This window comes from Macaca nemestrina, chromosome 2 (assembly GCF_043159975.1).
Source record: "Macaca nemestrina isolate mMacNem1 chromosome 2, mMacNem.hap1, whole genome shotgun sequence".
Lineage (NCBI taxonomy): Eukaryota > Metazoa > Chordata > Mammalia > Primates > Cercopithecidae > Macaca > Macaca nemestrina.
Window position 1 is genome coordinate 5,769,704 of NC_092126.1, and position 16,042 is coordinate 5,785,745.

General features: G+C 38.8%; 1 protein-coding gene across 3 annotated transcripts in view; it reads left to right on the forward strand.

The window, feature by feature from the left end:
* Positions 1–16,042, forward strand: part of LOC105470844 (fibroblast growth factor 12) — a 583,980-nt gene that overhangs the window by 203,124 nt on the left and 364,814 nt on the right. The window contains exon 1 of one of the 3 annotated variants that reach the window (XM_011723102.3): positions 8,041–8,178. The exons of the other annotated variants lie outside the window; for them this stretch is intronic. Coding sequence (XP_011721404.1) covers positions 8,088–8,178 — 91 coding nt within the window. The 5' untranslated portion in view covers positions 8,041–8,087. Of the gene's footprint in view, positions 1–8,040; positions 8,179–16,042 lie in introns of those variants that run through there. 3 annotated transcript variants of the gene reach the window in all.

Here is a 16,042-nt window from a genome sequence, read left to right on the forward strand (position 1 = left end):
TGCACATTCTTCCTTTCTAGATTACACAAATTGTGGCAAGCTAAATATATATATATATATATATTCTTTTATATGGTTATTAAATTCAGTAATACATTTCACAAATCTATTCATATCAATACATATAGTGTGGCTACATTAAAAAAAATTGTAGCACATTACTTTATGGGAATATACCAAAATCTAAGTTAGTTCCCTCCTGATAGATTAGTATCACTAGTATCAAAGAGTGTTATCAACAATGTTATACTGACTACTTTGTGCAGTTGTCACTGTTGTATGCTTATACAACTATATCTAAAATATCTACATAAGAAATTGCCAAAGGGGAAATTGGCTTTTTAAAGTTTGAAGGGTAGAGACAAATAGCTATCCATAAAGGCATGAATGCTTACTTTTACCGAGAATGTATGAGGGTTCCCATTTCCTTTATATTTTCTCTAGTACACTAAGTTACCAAACATTTTTATCCTTGAAATCTTATATGGTATTAATATTTTATTTTGGATATATTTGGTATTTCTCTCATGTGTGAATCTTATGACTTTTCAAATGTTTAAAAATAAGTTATATCTTCTATCTAATTCATAGACTTACTCTAAATTCTTTCTGGGCTATGGTTTTTAAAGGTAACATAGAATTACAAATATTTTTCCCAATTGGAAAATCACAAAAAGTCCCCATTTTTTAATTTCACCAATATTTAAATAAATTATTTCTTATATATTCTAGGTACCAACATATACAAACATAAAAGATATGAACATGAACACCAAAATTTGGAGGCGAAAAGCCTCATAGTCTCTTGGGAGGGAAAATATGTATGTGCAAGCTGAATAAAATAAATCCTATAATAGCGAAACTACAGTGTGCTCTGGGAACTATGAGGAAGCTGTGACTGCTTTGGGGGAGGAGATAGGACGGAAAGTTTACCAGAGAGATGGCTGTGGTTTCTATGGTAGGTCTCAAGAAATGTGTGTAATTTATAGGGTCAGAGAAGTGTTCAGGTGATAGGAGAAAAGGGTGGAAACACCCATTTCGTATTGTGCCCCTCTTTTGGTAATGAGTTTTGACTAATGGGCGGTTTCTTTTTTTCCTTGACATTCATAAGTATTTATTATCTTGAACTGATTGGCCTCATATTTTGCCTATTTTGCAAAATAATTTTTTGACCTCATATTTTACTACGATGATTTAAAAACATTTTCCTTCCATTTGAATTAGATAACTCATCTTTCAAGTTTTCTTATGGCCAACGAGCTCTGTGTTTATTCGAGACAACTTGTTAAAGTGCTATTAGAAGAGATGGAAAATGTCCAACTGCAGCGGTAAATCCGGGAGGCATCTATTCGAAGATAAGAAAAAAGTTCTCAAACAAATGACAAAATGTTCAAACTCAATCATAATTAGACATATGCAAACTAAAACATTACAATCAAACTGACATAAATGAAAAAGTAGGACAATACATTATGTTGGTAAGGCTGTGGGAAAATAGGGAATTGCTGGCAAGAATCTAAATTCATACAAGCCTTCAGGAGTGAAATTCAGCAATACTTAGCATAAATATCTATACACATACTTTTCAACCCAGCATTTCCATTTCTAGGAAGCTACCCTGGAGGCACACAGAGTGTATTTCTCACAGGAGTATTGGTTAGCAGTGTTTTCTACAATATGAAAATGCTGCACATAAAGTTACTTATTGCAGCATTGTTTATAATAGCACAATACTGGAAACAATCAAAAGACCACTACATAGAAGAGTGTGTGTGCATTTGTACAAAAGAAGCACAGGCAAGATAAACTAAAGAAACCAGTTACCTATAGGCAGTGCATGAGAAATAAGTGGAAAAAAAGAGTGAACAGGAACTGGCCAGGAGGGATAATGAGGGAATAACAATTACCAAGCTATGCTTTTTGGTAAAGCTTAGACTGTAAGTACTATAGTAATGTTTCACGCACCCAAATAAAAAAAAATAATTTAAGTTAATGAAATTTAGTTAAATAATCAAAATCAATGTGTATGGAATATAAGTTTACAAATGAATAACCAAATCATACTGAAGAGGATGGGCAAGTAAAGAAACAACCTAAGTCACTTTTAAAAAAAAATGAAATTTTGATTGAATACTGTAAAGTTCAAGACAAAAATAAGTGTATATAAATACTGCACTCTTGTAATAAGTGTTTCTCACAGGAATATCAGTTAGCAATTCTCTAACTACCTTAAGTGTAGTAGGATTTAATAAATAAGCGAATATATTATAAATAACGAAAGTCGGGTTTTTCACTGTCAGAAAGAAGTTACAAATAAGGAAAAGGCAAAAAATAAAATGAACCTGGTGGTATTGACTTAGGATCGAAGTATTAATGATATCTATCTCTATCTCTGTCTCTATCTCTACATGATATATCTGTATCTATCTAAAAAGATAAACCGATAGAAACGTAGAAATAAATATGATGTAGGTGTATGTGTATATAGATTTCCTAGCTCTCTCTGCTGAGAGGGCCTAAGAGCAGTAACACCGCAGTAAAAATGAGCACACTGAGCACTCAGATCTTGGTTGCTATATATTGTTCTCCAAAGAAAGAACTCAGACTCATTTGGCAATCAGTTGATTCCAGGACTAGGGTAGAGGGGACAAAATAATAAACTTGGAACATTACGTGATGCCAAAAAATTAAGGAACTGCTAAAAAATAATGGGGGTATGTCAAAAGGACACAATAACAAATCAGAAGGATCTCCCAATGGCTAAAGCCAGAACAATTTTAGCCACAAAATAAATAATGATAGTATTGGATTATAATCCTTAGAATAAATATCCTCGAGGCCATACCGATATAAATAAATAACTGAATGCGTAAATAAATGCAGGAGAAGTAACAGCTGTTACAGAAGAATTCCTATTACTTTAGACAGAATAAAGGAAATACAAAAGTCACTGTTGGGCAAATGGCACAGTAATAATTGTTGCAAGCAAGATCTGTCAGTGGATGCTAAAATCAGTGGATAAAAGAGGAAAAACAGGACATTAGCACAGCATCAAAGTTTTTCCTCAATATATTTATCAATTATAAATGAAAAAATGTAACTTTACAGTATGGAAATCTAGTAGACATAACCTGAACCAGGCAATCAAGGTTAATATCACTAACTAACATCATGTACTCTCCCCCCTGCCATAATGATATACTAAGAAGGATACAACATCTCTTCTATGGCATTCTTGCCAAATGAATAACCTTAGACTAATCATTAGAAAAAATTGGACAAACCCAAATTGAAGGACATTCTGCAAAATATTTGACCAATACTTATTAGAAGTGCCAAGGTACTGAAAGACAGGGAGACCGAGGGACCATCACAGACTGAAGGAGATTCAAGTGACATGACAATCAAATGCAATATAGGTCCTAGTTGGATCTGGTACAGAAAAAGGACATGAGGGTGGGGGAGAACTGGTGAAAGCTGAATAAAGTTTGTAGTTTAGTTAATCACAAGGTACTAGTGTAAATGTTCCGGGTTTGTACACTGGTTATAAAACTCATGGGAGGTGATTGGATCACGGGGAGGATGCCCCCATGCTGTTCTCATGATACTGAGGGAATTCTCACGAGATCTGATGGTTTTATAAGGGGCTTTTCCCTGCTTCATTTTGCATTTCTCTCTCCTGTCACCATATGAAGAAGGATGTGTTTGCTTCCACTTCTGCCATGACTGTAAGTTTCCTGAGGCAGGCTCCTCAGCCATGCAGAACTGAGTCAATTAAACCACTTTCCTTTATTTAAAAAAAAAAAAAAGGGAAATTGGGTAAACGGTAGGTATGAACTCTCAGTCTTATTTTACAACATTTGCATAAGTGGAAACTTATTTAAAGATTAAAAAGTTTGGAAAATAATAGAAGGAGATAATGAAGATGAAGAAGAGGAAGAGAAGGAGAAGGAGGAAGAAGAGGAACAGGAGTGGTGGGGAGAGGAAGGAAAACAAAATAAAAAAGAACAAAAGGAGAAGAGAAATTTTAAAATAACATGTTTGCTTTTTTAAAAACAGTATGAAGATTGTATTTGAAAGTATTGCTAAGATGAGAGGTACAGGCATGGTTCTGTGCCCTTTCACAGTCAATGGGCTATATGCATAACACGGAACAAAAATACCATGTTAGATATCATACTGATTTTCATCTTTTAGATTATATGTTGGTTTCTTTGTGAAAATAAATTTAATATCAATTCAACAGATATTTTGCCATTGATATACTCATTAAAAGTTTTGCAACCTAGCACGATTCTTTATATATTACCAATTCAACATTTGCTTCCAAACAGATAAATACAGATTAATTGCACAGCTGATGCCAAGAGTGAACAGATGCCTATGTTTAGTGTTAATAGAAAATATCTTAGATAAGTCACAATTTAATTATCTCAGAACTCCCTTACCCAATTACTAATTTCCACAAACTCTTAGTAATTATTTTTAAAAAGAAAAAATTGGGGTACTAGGAATTCAAACACGTTCATCCATCATTATATACCAGAATTCCTAATCCTTCTCAAAAAGTGCTAACTTATTGTATTTTGAAGCCACACTGGTGAGTCACTTGCTAGAATTTGTCCAAGATGTCTAAGTCAATTAGAGAACAGAAAGAATGGCTAACTTTAAAAATCTCAATTAGAGACAGATAACATAATTTAAAATTTGGGTATTAAAACAATAATATATCTTGAATATAAAATTAAAAATATTATTGCCAGTACAATTTTGAGTTTGGTTTATGGGATAATACACAGAAAGGAGAAAAGATGAATGTTCTTGTTCAAACTAAAACACATTACTTTTTTACCCTTCATGTGCTCCTGGCTATTTTGTTTTGTTTTGTCTTGTCTTGTTTTGGGATGTTATGATACATGTAAAAACGAATTCTGATATATTGCCCAAGATATTTCAGAAAGACTGCACTCTGTGTGCCTAATTGTGGAAGTGGGTGACAATTACATGAGGAGTTGCTTTAAAAAGCATGCACATTGAAATCCTGGTAAGTGTAAGAACCTTTTTTTAAAAAATAAAAAACTGTCTAAGTAATACAATTCCAGTGATCAAGTTTTTTATACTTACTTACAAAGTAGAAACTTACTTTGATATATATTATACTTACAAAGTATGAACTTACTATTATCAAATGTCCATACTATACAGTAAGAAAATATTTTGCATTAAAATGTTACGTGCCCTCTGAACTCATCTGAGAGCTCAATAACAACAAAAAAAATCTACAAATGTAATACTTCAGTTTGTTTTTATAAGTACTGTGATGGACTATTTCCTTTCTGGTCATAAGAATCACTGTGATGGCCATTTAAACAATACAGTACACCATTTGAATATTAATTGTACTGAGTTGGCTTTCCCGCTCTGCATCCTAAACGTTTACAATCCTGTTGTGGAGTCAGAAGAGTCACACATAATTGCTTCCTATAATCAAATAATAGAACCACTGTATTAGACCTTAATAGTCTAACACCCAGAACCCAGGGAGGTTGGTAAAACACCTTATCTTGCAAAGATAATTAAAATCTTCAAAGCACTTTCACATGTTTTACCTAATTGAATTCTTGCCACAACCTTGCCAGAAGGCAGAGAGGGTTATGATAAATATAAAAACTGATGGTCAGGAGGTCATATGTGTTTTAAAATCACATATGGACCCGTTCACTGTGCTCACGTTCCGTCGAGGGAACCACGGCATTGTCCTGTTCATTTGCTATTTTTCCAGGAATAGCACTTTCCTCAAAGTAAGGAGATAGCTGTAGGCATTGGGTTCCGGAAGAGGAGAGCTCTACTGGAAAACTGGGTTCCGCCGCGGTACAAAGGACTATTTTTAGATGTTTTCCTTTTGCTAATTGTCTCTCCCTCTGTGGGGAATTTCTATGGGTAGAATCCCAGAGGAGCCAAGTTCCTCACTAATTCTCAGAGACAGGAAAGATGAAGCCATGGCTCAGGTTGCCCTGGGGCTGCATAAGTTCTTCGGTGATGTCAGGGCAGAGGTCTTTAGCAAGATCTTCAAGGACCTTGGAGCTTAAAGAGCTTGTGATACCACTGAACAACAGGACTAAGAGGCGACTAGGAAGAAAGGCCTAGGCATATCTTCTTGAATCTTGGAATCACCCCAAATGACCTTTCCTGGAGCTTCAGCTTTGAGAGGAGCTAAGAGGGTGTGAACCCAGTGGTGGCTGTAAGCTCAAGCCGCCCTCCAGATGTTCTGGTTTTTTTGTTCCATCACCTCTGAGAGGAAACAGGAAGAGACTTCTTCCAGGCAACTTCAAACGTCATTTCAAGTGTTAGGGAACATCAGTGGAACCGCGAAAGGTGTGATGCAAACCATTTTTACTCCCTTGCAAGGAAGAGCTAACCAGTTAGTGCTAGGCAGCCCCGAGACAATGGGTGGAACAAAGGTGAAGTCAGTTGTTGGCTCAACCTCAGGGAAAACCTAACAGTTTTCGTGCAATGAATTACCTAGGGAGCTGCTGAGTTCTCTGCCAGCTGGACTATTCCAGCAGAAATTCACTGGTATGAACACTGGCATTCATTGGAAAGTGAAAATGATTCACAACCCTAGAGGTGGGGTCTAAATAATAATAATCGCAAACACTATTTTAGCACTTACTTTATAACAAGTGTTTTCTTAACTCTCAGGGGATGTATGAGACAGATGCTATCTTTAACTTTCTTTTAAAGATGAGAAAATTGAGGGACAGAGAGGTTAAGTAATTTGTTCAAGGTCACACACCTAGTAGGAATTTGAACTTAGCCTGCTTGTCTCTAGTGTCTGTGCTCTTAACCACTTGCTGTATTGCTCAGTGTCCCCTAAGGTCCCCTCTTGCCCTGAGATTCCACATAGGGTGACTTCCTGTCACTTCGACAGCATTCTTCCCATGCTTACTCACTGCACTTTCAAAAGGGCATTGTTGGAATCATGAAAAGAAAAAAAAAAAAAGAGTCAAGGAGTCAAGGGGGCTGCTGGGAAAAAAAAAAAAGTCGAGATCTTTAAACTCATGGAGAAGCTGTTTGGTCATCTTGGCGGGCTGGCAGAGGCAGAGCCTGCCAGAATACTGGCGCCAAAGCGAAGCGCTCTTTTGTCTTCAGATTTCCCGCCTCACCTGCCTCCTCTCCCTCTGTCCCTTCTAGCCCCACTTCCCACTGCACCTATGCTAAGCTTTTCCAAGAGCCTGAAAGGCACGGGGACAAACAAGCACGCCGCTGCCAATCCTCTATGTCACACCCTCTTCCCCACCCAGATTGACGGGGAGCCGCCCAGGGTGGTAAGTGACTTACCCAAGGACACAGAGCCCCGACCAGAAAACCCAGGTGTCCAGACTCCCACATCGGCACTCTGTCCACGCCTACGCACGCCTGACTTTTCACAGCCAGCACCCAAGAGCTTTCTTTCTTCCACGTCCCCGCCTCCCTACCCCACCCCCTAGTTCCCTAGAGTCGCTTCTGACGCTCTGCAGCCTCCGGGGTCCAGCCCTCCCTGCGGTGCTTCCCTTCCGCCGGATTCCCAAGCCGGAGTCGCCCTGGGCCGCGCGGAGCTCGCGGGACCGCTGCCTTCCGGGCTCGAAGCCGCGCAGCCCTCTCAGCGCCCCGAGCCCGGGACGGCTGGGACACCGAGGTAGGCTCCCAGGGCACAGGGTCCGGCGCCGAGGGCAGGAGCAGGGGAGGTGCCACGGCCCCCGGTCCAGAAGGCACCTGTAAGGAAGCACCGACCCGCAGTGACGTCCTCCGCGTCGTCCTCAGACCAGCCGCCGCCTCCGGAAGGTCTCAAGGGGCCGCGTTCGTGCCCACCGAGGGGTGGCGGCGCCTCTGGCTCTCGGAGGGCTGCCCCCGGCGGAGCGGCACTTCCTCGTCCCGGCTCGCCTCCTGCCGGCGCCCGGGCGCCCTCCCGCTCCATGTGCGAACTCCCCTCCACCTGGGCGCGCGCGATGGACTCGGGACCCGGCTGCCGAAGACAGGCCGCCTGTTGGTTGGACGACTAGCGCAGGTGGGCGGGGAGTTGACCAACCCCACACACGCGCTTCCCCATGAAGATTCTTGAGCTTTCTCTGAAGAAAGGAGTGCATATGCTGCAGTGTCTCTGTGGAAGGAGCCTGAGGTCCAGCGACAGCCCAAGTGGTGAGAGCATGTTCTTTCCCCAGCCCCAAAACACTGCAGAATGCCCCCCTCCCTTCTCCCGGGGCCCTCTCCGCCGCCCTCCTCTGCTTGATTCGGCGCTGCTTGTGTCGGAGGGAAGGCGTTTCCCGACTGGGGCCCCTCCGCTGGTTCTGTCTGTGGGTATTTTTTTTTTCTTTTAAATCCCTGAAGTCATCGACGCGTTGTAGGGAGAGCGCGTTAGCTTTCGCCGGGCGCGCCTGGGCTGAAACCTGCGGGTCATTCTCCGAGCGCTGCTGGCTGTGACCTGCGTTCCCACCTTCTCGCGGCCCCCTCCTTGCCATTTGTGAGGGCGGCGCGCGGCTTGGAGTTGTTCAGTGTCTCCAAAAAGTTGCTCGTGCGTTCCACAGGAGAGGGGACTTTTAAACAGATGGCTGGCAAGGCAGGTATCTTTTCTTTTTCTTGCTTTGTCTGAAAAGTAGACATCTGGCGGTGATTAGGGGTACGTTTGCCCTGGAGATTGAGCGATTTCTGTCCTTGGCGCTGAAGCATGAGGGTTCCAGTTAGTCTTGGGCTTCAACCCGGTCCCCCGGGAAAGACTCCAGGGAGGAAAAGAATGAAAATCAGACCCTTTGAATGAACCGAGATATTGAGAAAGGCCATTAAAAACTTACTGGAAAAACAAAACAAAACAAAACAAAAAACCCACCAAACTAATATCAAATAAGTGTGACTCTTTTCTGCTGAAGTCTTGCAAAATGGTGTGCCGTTTCACCACGTTTCCTCCATTGTCTATCTCTAATTGTTTAAGGCTCTTTAAAAGGTTTGTATAAGTTATCTTTTAAGTGATGTATTTATTAATCTTGCAAGTGCGAATTCAGTTTCTGTGTCTTTTGATTTTCCTTTTACAAACTGGGAGTGAGGTGTGGGGAGAGAACAATGACACCCTAATACATCCAAACAAGTGCCTTTTTGCCAAAAAATATACGTTTTTGGTCCATGAATTCCAAATAACTTTACTTTTCAAAAATTTAACAACATTATACAAGATTTCGTGTTTAAAACTCCATATGTTATTTTGGAGAGTCTGATTCATTTGGTTATGGCACCTATTTTCACTCTGTTCTCGAGCTATGAAAATTATATTTGGAAAGATTAGAATATATGTAGGTTTCATTCATTCTTTTAGATCTTTGACTTTGTGGTTACTCATCAGTATAAATGAAATATAAAACTACTTAAAAGGAACTAATTACAATTAAATAGAAAACTACTTAGGAAGAACTAATTTATGAAATTGCTGAACACACTTTCAAAATGAAATCAGCAACAAGATCTCATTTTTACTTCCATGTAGTTCAGAAGATTATTTATACATTCTTTTTTGCATTATATTTGTAAGTACTGAAAGGCATCATACCACTATATTCTAAACGAAGTGTCTTTATGTTAAAGTTTCATGTTTTGATATACATATTTCAAGAAGCCAGTACAGATGTGTGTTATCATTTCATTTTTCCTGGTCGACAGTAAATATAATATGAATAGATTATAACTTGGATATATGTCTCCTAGGAGTGAAAATTTTAAAACTGTGTAGGGTATGTAATGAAGACAGGGCAGTCTCTCATGTCAAATTAGGAAAGATATTCAATTTACCTGCAGAGTCAGTTTCCCACATAGCGATAGAGCCAAATAGAAGGGTTAACTTATGTGATTGGACAGCATAGTTTGTTGCAAGTATGGGACCGATTTAGTTGTAACAGTCTCAATAAGTCACTACCCATCTTTGAAACTCATTATTTTTATCTTACAACAGTGAAAACGATAGACATAGCCTGTTTTTTTAAATACATATATGACTATACCCTAGGTTTAACAGTGATTCTGTGGAAACTTGTGTTTTATTTATATATGCAATTTTACTTAGTGGGGTAGAGAAATTCTTGTAAAACGGTATTTAGTTCCAAGTAGTGAAGTTTCCTTCCCACCCTTTCCACAGGCAGAGGTAATATATGGTTATGTATCAGGAGACTGTTTCTTGGAACAAATTACCTTTTAGAAAATTGTGACTCTTTTAAACTTATGATCTTGTGTAACTAACATGACCTTGCTGTTTCCGAATTAGTGCATAAATGTAAATTACTATAGTAATGGTACCTCCCTAATAGATTGTAGTAAGCATTAAATGAATCAGTAGCAGCTAAAGATTTAGTCGAACTCTCATGGTATGCCAGGCACTGTTCTAAGAACTTTATATTATATACCTATTATATATACAACTATATATTATATATATACCTATTATAGCCTGTTATATACCATATGCTTAGTATATTTTAGGTCTTTTTATTATTGTGTTCTATTTTAAAGAGATTTTTTTTTCATATGCCTGTGCCATTAGCATGACCTCACAGCAATTTTTCATGTAATATTGCCATGCCCAGTGTGCATATGCAAATTGAGGTAATGATATCAAATTTTTTTTTTCATGGAGCAAATGTATAAAAATAGAGCTCAAATGAACAACTCCAATTTTTAAAACTAACTCATGGAGAACTTAAGTAATATTTAAACAATGTCGGCATGGATAACAAAGTTTTATACCAGCTGCTGCTTCTCCATTATTTTACAGTTGAGGGAGGTGAGGCCCACAGAAGGGAAGTGACATAATTTGTTACAATAGATTAAAAGATTCTCCTAACAGATTGCTGAATAGTTGGAATTATAAGCATTTTGGTATTTTATTTGTTTTATTAAATGAATGGTACTAAGAAAATACAAACTAATCATTTATTTTGAGCTTTTTAGTATCATTAAAATATGTTATTGCTCCTGTCTTTCCTCTATGTTATCAGATATGAATATCTTGTCTAGTTTATCCATCATATTGGTTTCTAAGTCCTTGGTACTGCAGTAGGATGGGCATAAGCTATCAAATGGAAGACAGTCTTAGACAAGGTTGAATGGATTGTTTAAGGCTGAATTCTGGGTCCCTTATGATCCTTTTTATTTCTCCATTTCTCAAAATGAAATTGTTTTAAGCATGTAGAGCTCATCCATTAAATGAAAGATACGAAGTTTAAGATGCTAAACAATATTGCTCAGGTTAAATGGCACTTGTATTAATCTGATAAAATATTAAGTATTTAGTTCAAAGGGAAAGTAAAGCAAGTGCATCTTTCTCTAGAAATAGAACCTTTACAAAGAAAAAGGCTCACAGAAGAGTAGCAATTAAAACAATAGCTAATGCCTGTTCCCAGTCCTCTCAAAATGTAGTCGGGGGAAAAGTGGAAGCAATCCATCCGAGTGTTGCTAAGATTGCAGGTTTCTCATCACCTCAGCAGGAAAGACCATTATAATGTTGTAGAAGAGGAATTCCTGTCTTAACCAGGCTCCTGAGAAAGCTGGGTTAGGCCTCAACGTGAAACAGAAGGGCAGCATTTTTGGCAGTAGGTCCCTACAGTAGTAGTAGTAGTAGTAGTAGTAGTGGCAGGTGTGTGTGTGTGTGTGTACACACAATTGCTTCCTTGCTTGCCTGTGTTATCACTTGGGCTATCCCAGAAAATCAACCTCCTTCTGTGTATAGTCATGACTCTTCTGTGTTATTTACTCAGGGGCTTCTCAGCCTGGTAGCCTGAAGGATTATCAGATACCTAGAGACTGAGCTAAACAATCACATCAAGTGGCCTTGATATGGAATTGAAACACTCTAGGCAAAAATAGCTCAACGATCCTACAAGAAAACACATACCCCAAACTCTGTCTTTCCTAACCCCTGAAAACCTGTGGTGATTTGGCATTCTATTTTCTAGAATGCCATATAGTTGGAATAAGATAGTGTATAGCCTTTTTATATTGACTTCTTTCACTTAGTAATATGAATTTAAGTTTCCTCCAGGTCTTCTCGTGGTGTAATAGCTTATTTCTTTTTAGCACTGCATAATATTCCATTACTTGGATGTGCCACAATTTATTTATCCATTCACTTATTACAGAACATCTTGGCTGCTGCAAGACTTGGAAATGATGAAGAATAATGTTGCTATAAACATCCATGTGCATGTTTTTCTGTGAACATAAGTTTTCAGCCTATTTGGGTAAATATCAAGGAGCACAGCTATTGGATTGTATAATAACAGTGTTTAGTTTGGTAAGACAGTGTCAAACTCTCTTTCAAAGTTGCTGTACCATTTGGCTGTCCCACCAGCAATGAATGCAGGTTCCTGGTGCTCCACATACTTGTCAGTGTCGTCAATGTTTTGGATTTTGGGCATTCTAGTAAGTGTGGAGTAAGTTCTCATTATTGACGCAATTTGCAATTCCCTGATGGCATATGATATTGAATATCTTCTCATGTCCTTGCTTGCCATCTGTGTATTTTCTCTGGCGAGGTGTCTCTTAATGTCTTTTGACCAGTTTTAAATGAGGCTGTTCATTTCTCATTGTTGAGTTGTCATTAGCACTTTTCACCCAGTATTTTGGATCCTCCCGCTGGGCATATTGTTGGATGGCATTATCCCATTCATTGGAAGTTAGGTGTGGCCGTATGACTTGCCTCAGGCAAATGAAATGTGAGCAGAAGTGACATACTGGAAGCTTTCATAGCCTGAGCACAACTCACCTGAGGTTCTTTGCTGCTGCTGACGTTCAAGGCAGTGTGTACCCTTAGCCTGTGTGCCTGAGTATCTGTGATGAAGAGCCCCGACATATGACCCATGATGGACATTTAATGCAAATAAAAAGTTACAACCTCTTTTTGTGAGTAACTTCAAAGTTTAAGTTAGTGTATTATCTATCTAGCTTGCCTTGGTTGATATGATAAGGCAGTGCAGCATAAATAATAAGATTTAATGGAGAGTTACTGATCTGTGTTGCAGACTCTTTTTAGTTAAAGTGCTCTAATTTCTCTATGATACCACGTGTAGTATCTAATAAATAGATGTATTGATTTCTGTTTGTAGTCTTTTGATAATTAGCTTAGCATACCAAATTATGAGGTTTTGTTATTACAATTCTAGTTAGTGTGTGTCCTCAGGCTAGTTGGTGCCTTAGTCCTTCAGTGATATTGATCTGTTTTCCAAAGGCGTAATTAATCCCCGCTGATGTTTTTCAAGAACTTTGAGTTTATTCTTTCAAAGTAATTTAATTGTAATTGTATTTAACAATTTAATTGTAATTTAATTGTAAGACTGTAATTTAATTGCAAGACTGAAAAACTCAGTCGTTCCTTTCTACTTACTATAAAATGTGAAAATTACCTTTTGCTGCTCACAATCATGTTATCTCCATTGCCTGGAAAGCAGTGACAATGTGGTAGCTTTCATCACTGCTGCAGTTCTGCCTGGCAATGGAAACTGCAAATAAATGCTCCTTTTCTTTTCTCAACTTATAAACAAAGAGTTGTGTGCATTGGGAAGAGTATCAGTGGAGTAGTTTATGGTGAAAGGATAGGCTCAATGCTCCCATCTGGGTTATGGGCCGGCAATCCGTTTGCCTGGCTCTGTGTTAAGCACAGAAGAAGAGAGAAGGGAACGCAGACTTTTTCTGAAACCTGGGGTACTTGCACCATGCCAATTCACCGTCCTAATTGCCAGCCCTCCCTTCTTTCTTTCCCTCTCCATCCGAGAGTAGAAAGTTAGAGAAATATGTCTCTTGCTTCAGAGATTGCCATTTTCCAATTTAGCAAAAAAAATCCTTCATGATTGATTGTATCTAGCTTCTGTTTTAGGCAATAGAGACTCAGCAGAGAGATCTATACCTATAAGCTAAAGGTATCAAACAAGGCCAAAGTGCCAAAATGAAATAATTAGGAGTCTCAGTTTGTTTCAGTTCAAGAACCCTTATTTGATTTAATGTTTAATGGTAAGAATCACCTCAAGGAAGGAATAATTAATTCAGTCTAAGATTCGCGATAATCTCCCTGAGCTTGAAAAGCATTTAGGAGTTCACAAGGAAGTGCTGGGGTATGACAGATGAGAGCTTTAATGGAAATGAGTAGTATCTCCGTATATTTTACTGGAAAAATGTGTTTGAATAAAACTAAGATAAAGATATAAAAAGAAGCAATTTTTTACAAAAGGCAATTACCCTACAACTCAATTCAAGTCTACTTAGCTTTGTACATATTCAGATATCCTGCAAAGTTACCTACGTGATATCTTTCCTCTGCTCTTGCTTCAACGTAAATCCGTTTATTTACAGCCAGATATATTAGAAATCAGCTTCTTAGAAAGGTGCAAGTTTTATTCTGTGGTACCAGAGTTATAAAGGGACATCCAGTGAGTACTTCTAGATCTGTTCTCTCAATTTCTATGGAGTGTCTTAAAACAATGGAATTCTTTTTCTTTGTCTAATTTAGTGTATGCAATTGTTATCTTTATGCCATGTAATTTTCACTGCACAATATTATGAATGTCATGTTTGAACATTTCTTCTGATGCCATTAAATGTGGGGCATTTGCATTTCATAGGGTGCCTATCAGAAAGATACTGTGACTCTTTTTGAGACAATCTCTCTCTTTCTGAAATGATCTTTCTTGTTTATACATAAGCTTCTAGTACCGACCTACCCCCTCCACTCATTACTGTTTATAGAAACGATAGCATTGCAGTTGGTGTCACTGATTGCCCACGTTGTTACTTCAATGAAGCCAGCTGGGATGCGATTGCATGGTCTTTAAATAAAACTTAGTGACACAAAATGAATCTCTTTTTTTGAGGGGAGAGGGGTTGTTGCTAGCTGGATCATTTTTCTAAGGCACTAATTATTTGCTTAACTTGAAGAAACTTGAGAACCAGTGAATCGCCATCTTGGTTCAGCATCTGACCTTGGCCCTAAGGAACTTGTGGGTGGATACAGAGTTACAGTCATTATGAAGCCATTCTCAAAATGATGATGATGATCCTTTTACCCCAACTCATTCTACCATTCTGCAAATAAGTCATTGACTAGAGATAGTAGACGTGCCTGTGGTTCCAGTTCCTCAAAGGCTGAGGCCAGAAGATTAATTGAGATCAGGAATTCTGGGCAGTAATAGCCCTTTCAGCCTGGTGACAGTCTTCTGGTCACAAGCAGCCTGGGGATTACCTGAAAGTGGTGAAAAGGAGAGTGAAAAGTTGGGGTTGCATTTTCTAAAACTGCCACGGTATGGAATATGGAGAACATCAATCATTACCTTTGATCTTTGGGCTTGCAAACCTTATCGTGAAATAAAGTAAGATAGCATTCCTCCTTACAGTTATGTAAGACAAATTAGGAAACCGGGACTTCCCCAGGTGAAGATTTAGGTCTTTGTACATTATTTTATCCTGAAAAAATGTATAAATTTTAAATATGTTTATATCTATTTAAAATGTCTGTCTGTGTGTGTGTGTGTGTGTGTGTGTGTGTGTGTGTGTGTGTGTGTATTTGGTCAAATGCATTAAAAATTGCTAATGGCAGTATAAACCACAACTAAAGGCTAAGCCCCTTAACTGATTGAATGAACCCTGTCTCAGCCAAGAGGCTTACCCCAGAAAAGCCTTAAAAGCCTTAAACACTGAGTTCATGGCCGTGACTAGATGGGAGGTCAGATTTGCCCCGTTATATCCCCTCTGTTTTGCAGTTTGGACACCACTGACCAGCATTAATGTTAAAATGGAGATCATAAGGCTGACAGAACAGATTCTTTGTGGCCGTAAATTAGCAAATTGTAAATAGAATCTGAGGTCATCCCAGGCAGGGGTTAAGTTATGCACCCCTACACTGAAAGAATAAACTATGTTGGCCGGGCACTGTGGCTCATGCCTGTAATCCAAGCACTTTGGGAGACTGAGGCGGGCAGATTACCTGAGGTTGAGAGTTCAGGAGCAGCATGGTGAAACCCCATCTCTACTAAAAATATAA